Genomic DNA, 6000 nt, shown 5'->3' on the forward strand with positions numbered 1-6000 from the left:
CGCGGGAAGCCAGGAGAGAGAGAGAGAGAGAGAGAGACAGAGAGAGAGAGACAGAGAGAGAGAGAGACACACACAGAGAGAGACCCAGAGAGACCGAGAAAGAGGGGTGATTTTAAGACAGTTCAGGTCATGAATGTATGATGTAACAGTGTGGTTTTATCGGGAGCAGAGAAGAAACATCCCTGGGTTGGACGTTTACCCCATGTCCGCAAGGAATCATCCCAAGAAAACCCTCTGTGATCTAGAGAATGGAAACTTTGAAGGTTGAATACGTTTCTGGGTACACTCCTTCCATTAATAAACCCCATAATCAAAAGGAAAACAGGAAGGGACTCCGGTTTTTCTGGTCGGGGTTGGGGGATGAAGGATGTGATGTCAAGGGCCAGGTGGAGCCATTCTCGTAACTTGGCGGGCAGCTCATCCATTGGCCATCAGAGAGAAGCTGTCGTGAGTGTGAAAGAAAGCCGAGTGGCCACTTTTTAACATTTTATTTCTATATTTTTTTTATTTCTCACAAAACCTGGTTGCAGTGCTCGGAGGGACCCGTCCATTTTTAATTTGGCCAAGGGCATCAACAAAGCATTTATCTTGGCTTGTAGTGGCCATTCCAAGGTCAAGGTTCATCATAATTAAACTTTGTGTAAAGAAAAAGGGACAGCATTGTTTGACCACTTAAAATGATGTTCTTTTTTACCACCATTTTTCATCCACCGCCTTCCGCCCGTTCAAATCGTGCTTAATCTGTTGATTTGTTTATGTTTTCGTTCAGCAGGAAATTGTAGCACGACTTTCAAGGTTGAACTAACTTTGGGTTGTAAATGCAGGGAATGACGGGGAGATATTCTAATTCCAATTAAAATATGGACATGCATCATCCGTGCCCCCACCACGACGGGAGCCTGCCTGGCGGTGAGGACAAGGAAGTAAACTTTACAGAAAAGAAAAAAGTCAAGATGTCATTATTTATCATCTCAAATCTTACTTATTTATGAAGCAGAAACAGAATGAAATTCTCGGTTGAATTTGCCCTGAATTATTTAATCTGAAATAGTTAATTCCATACAAAGCTCCGGCAGATCCCTCCTCTGTTCTGATAAATACTTTATCACGATTCCTAAATCGGAAAAAAAAAAAAAAAAAAAAAAAAAAACGGGGGAGAAAGACAGGAGTGGTTGAAAAGGACAAAAGGAGAATAACTCTGTTCTTCCTGTGTTTGTATTGCCATCTTAAAGGAAGATTCCTGTTTAAAATGTATTGGGAGTCCGACACTTAATTATCTATGATTAACAGTATCTTCAGTAAACATTAGGCTCAGTGAGAATAAAGCTCAGTGAAAAAGGTTTTTTTGGTGTTATCCTGTTCCTTACCATTGGTTCTTTGACAAAACCCCTGATGTGTGATAGTGAAATGGCGGTTAAGTGTGGTGCATTCTCATATTCAAAGCGACCAAAGTTTCTCCGCAGTCCCACGAAGTCAAAAGACGGCTAATGAAAAAGGACGCATCGCTGATTGCAGCTATATCTGGAAGCTGAGGTGGAAGTGGCATCGATTTAACAATTTAGCAGCACCCTCCTTTGTGTGTTTCCATTAGTCACGGCTGAATACCACCCACTTCGCCCCCCTTTCTATCCCTCAAAACACACACACACACAGACACACAAACACACAGACACACACACACACACACACACACAGACACACACACACACACACACACATACACACACACACACACACACACACACACACAAGCATAGCCACAAACACTCACACAAGTCTAATTCTGTGGGGGAATATTTCCCTCTTTCCGAATATGACTTACAGCGTCTAAATGAACACAGTTCAGAGCCGCTCTAGTGATTTCAGAACCATGGACAGCTCATGCAAAGGCACATACACTGGGAAATGGTGCCAATGCTGTGGAATACACCTTTTATTACATTTTTTTGACAGTGCATGTGCAGGATATAGTGCAAGTGTGAAATATCAAATTTGCATCGTAGTGAACTGTAAAAGTCTGCTGCAGAAAAAAGTTGGTAGTGACCGATTTCCAGCCCGACGAGACCCCAGAGGTTTTGACATTTGCAAAATGAGCATCGGCTCTGAAATTATAAATAGTGCGCTCTAAACAATCAACGTTGAGATCAGGCCCGTCAAAATGCCAAAACATCACCGCACATTGTTTTATATTTATATTGACATTTTTAAGTGACTCCAACAAAATATACATTTGATTGATACGTATCAGGTCCCGGCATTCTCAGAAAAACTCTGTTTGTCAGTCTTCGGGTTCCTCGCTATCACGTGGACCCATGGCGTTAAAAGGAGTGTCCCACCGCTGTGCCATCCACGAGTCCTTTCCACTGGCTGAGTGATCTCTGCTGGAAGGGGCCGTCATGGAAAACCCCGTCCACCCATTCCCTGAGCGTCACTACGGGTGAGTCCTGAGGCCTTTCCAGGGCGATGGACAGCCCCACATCGCCCACCGGATACCCAGGAGAGGGAGAGGGAGAGGGGGGGCTGACCCGAGACAGCATGCAGGGAGGGTAGTCGGGCTGCAGGTCGGGGTGCAACGAAACCGCTGTGTGAGCGATGGACCAGATCTTGGGTTTGGCCTCTGCGCCCGGGTGTTCTGGTATCGGGTAGAAGGCACTGCTGCTGTGCTGGACCGGCGTGAGCCTGGGGCAGTCCGGCGACAACCTTTCCTTCCTGGCATGCGGCGCGTCGGGCTCAATGGGGAGACGCCCATGAGCGGGATCTGCCAAGGGGTCGGCCACGTCCTCCAAAGTTCCAAACTGCAACCGAGGCTCACAGTCGGACCCCTCAGACTCCAGCAAGTCAAAGTCCTCCAGGTCGCTCTGCAGCTCCCCACACTGCTGATCTGCAATAAGTTATTGGATCGACATGGATCGTTTAATCAACTTCCAGGGTGTTTTGAGACAGGTGTGAATTTTTTTTTGTTTTGGTCCTCACTCACCAGGCGAATCTTTCTGACTCTTCAGCGGCTCTTCTGCGCCGTCACTGTCGTCGTCACAGCCTCTATCTTCAGAGCTCTTGCAAGCACGCGGTGACCACGTCACCTTGTTCTCTTTCTTCAGCCTCCTGCGCGCATTGGCAAACCATGTGGACACCTTGGGGAGGGAGGAAGTCAACACAGCGAAGACATTGAGAAGAATTGCTACAAACTTGTATTTCATGTCTATTTGTCATATTATGGATGTACTCTCACCTGTGTGAGGGTCATTCTGGTGATGATGGCCAGCATGATCTTTTCTCCTTTGGTGGGATAAGGGTTCTTCTGGTGCTCCTGCAGCCAGGCCTTCAGGGTGCTGGTGGTCTCCCGGGTGGCATTTTTACGCCGAGAGGCGCCGTCGGAACATGAATACCTGTGATGAATAAAACTGACAGTTTGACTCAACTGCTCTATTTGAGAGATGTCTCTCACAGTTTAAATATACGATTCATAAATATGATATCGCTTTTTCAGTAAACCTACCCGTATCTGTCATACTGATACTGTCCAAACGTGTATTCGTAAGGGTAATAGGTGGGAGTTTGAGGGGTTCCCATGTGAAGGGGTGCAGCACCGTCTTTTGAATCAAGCATTCCCTGCAAATCGAAGACAGACAGAAAAAATAAATAAATAAATAAATAAATGAATTAATGAATAAATAATAACAATAATAATAATAATCCTCCATCAAGTTCAATAACAGCAGGCAGTGGTAAAGCATTGCAATATAATATAATGAGAGCAGACAGGAGGAAAAAGTCAAGCTTCTCACCCTGGAGTAGAGAGAAGTGGCTTCGCCAGGGCAGGAATTATAATAACCCTGACTTTTTGGATAGGTACCGCTGTAGACCCCGATGCCAGTAAGAGGAGGCAGGTCGTGCCTGGGGGAGCGGAGCACCCTGCCCTCGTACACCGGGCAGCTGAGCGCCGAATGGGAAGGAGGTGTAAGGGAGGGGTCCGCCAGAGACCTGGTGGAGCCCTCCAGACAGGCGCCCAGTGGGCTGGAGCTCATCAGAAACTTTGGAGAAAACGATTGAAAATGGTTTTTGATGGGATGCAGATGCAGTAAAAGGCATCTGTTGAAAAGGAAATCTGCCGAAAATCGCACGATTCGAAAAATCCAAAGAGAAATATAATACAATTTCACTCAATTATAAAATCGATAAAAGCTTCACGTATCGTCGCTTACCTGAGGAGTGGAGTAGGAGTATCCCAGCTGTGAATAAGCCATGGTACACATCAGATCAGCGAGACCGACTGGATCTTAGAGTCAGATTCGGCAGCATCTGCACACAAACCCTGCCTCCACTTCTCTTCCACTCTTTCAAACTTGGGTATCGTCGCCCCGTCAAACCGGATCGTCCTCAAATTATTTACATTTACACTGAATTCATGCGTCTTTGGCGGGTATCATCAAAAACAATCATCCCAACAATCCCTGCGTATATCTCCGAGTATGTCTAGATGCAGAACAGAAAGAGGAGACTTATCTTTGAGCGAAAATGAACGTCGCAGCTGTGCGCGGTCAAATCACGCGTTTCTCGGTGCGCTCCTCGCTTTTTAACTCGAGCGCTCCTGACGTCACGGGACGCGTGTGTGTAGCGCGCTGCCCGCTTCGGGGGGAAGGAGCTGGTCGGTTTCCCTGCGCACCTCTTTCAAGCACCCAATCCATGCTCACAAACAGTCCCCACGGAGTGAGAAATGACAGCACGGCCCTGCGTGGTTAAATAAACGCGGGCACGCACACCCACGCAAACACAGACGGGCGCTGTGGCCGGAGGGGGTGGTGCTGGTGACACCGCATTGACATTAGATGATTGATGACTGCAACCTGAGATTAGCATAATGGTTTTGCCCTGTAGTTTAGATAACTTGTCACAAGAAATCTCCCTGTCACACAGCTTATTCATGAGCACACGTCTCCCCAAAGCAAATTAATCAAACCATAAACACTCTTTTCATTCCCTTGAGTAAGCACCATCACCCGCTGAATGGCTTGTCATGTTTTTAATAACTGGGCCTATAAGCCGCACAGGTAAATGTTTCTCTTCTTCTTTCCCGAAACAGGGGGTGGAGGCTAGGGATGGCCAGATTCAATGAGAGAAGTTGAAGTTTTGCCAGGAGCATCGGAAAATGCTGACCTTATTTGTGATGTGCAGGAAAGAAGGTCAAGATAACATAACGAGGAGAAGCGAGGGGGAGTAGATATACAGTAGGGGGAATTAATAGTCTAAAAGGCCAAGAGAGGGAGAGAGGGAGAGAAAGTTACTTAACTTGAAAATGACAAAATATGAAAAGAAAAAATCACTCGTGGTACAAATTTGGTACCAATTTGGTCTTTACAAGGTACTGACAGCCTGGCAAACCTTTTGTACCCATTAAGGTACAATGCTGTACTTTATTTTCGGGGGCATATTTCGAAATGAAGGCTAAAATGGCGAGAGAGAGAGAGAGAGAGAGAGAGAGAGAGAGAGAGAGAGAAGTTATTGAATGAGAAGAGCGTGAAAGCGAGGATCTCGAAAATGACTAAATAGATACTGTGAGCAGGGCAGGACGGCACAAAAAACGAAGGGAGAGCAGGGTACACAGAGTTGTCTGGAGGAGGGAAAAAGTCGCCAATAGGCAGGGGATCTGAAATGGAGCGAGGGGATCTGGAGAGTTAAAAGGACACAATAATCCCAGTGCACCCAGAGTGAAGCCGGAACAACAGAGCCGCATCACCAGAAAGCATTTCCGGCCCCACCGGGGAGAAGGAATCCGTGTTCCTGGACTTGATTGGCATTCCATTTGTCCCGCCAAAGCTGCTCATCTATTGGACATGCCCTAACTGTCTCTGCCTCATCTGTGCTCAAGGCTGGAATTGAGTCCGGGGTCACACCATAACGCGCGTCACTCAACGGGGAATGGCGATTTCCCGGCTGTTGACAATAAACACGACTGCTTTTAATACTGTTTTCTTATATTTTGTGAAACAGCACTGGAAGACC

At 46.6% G+C, this 6000-nt stretch overlaps 1 protein-coding gene across 1 annotated transcript; it reads right to left on the reverse strand.

Moving 5' to 3' along the window:
* Nucleotides 1–2318: 2318 nt before the first annotated feature.
* Nucleotides 2319–4244, reverse strand: irx4b (iroquois homeobox 4b; the record flags this gene model as incomplete). Its single annotated transcript, XM_080021204.1, has 6 exons — nt 2319–2881; nt 2978–3131; nt 3230–3386; nt 3497–3609; nt 3786–4031; nt 4203–4244. 6 exons carry the CDS (start codon nt 4242–4244, stop codon nt 2319–2321), a joined length of 1275 nt encoding a protein of 424 aa, XP_079877330.1.
* Between the last annotated feature and the right edge of the window lie 1756 nt (nt 4245–6000).

This window comes from Zeus faber, assembly GCF_960531495.2.
Source record: "Zeus faber genome assembly, chromosome: 1".
Taxonomy (NCBI): Eukaryota; Metazoa; Chordata; class Actinopteri; order Zeiformes; family Zeidae; genus Zeus; species Zeus faber.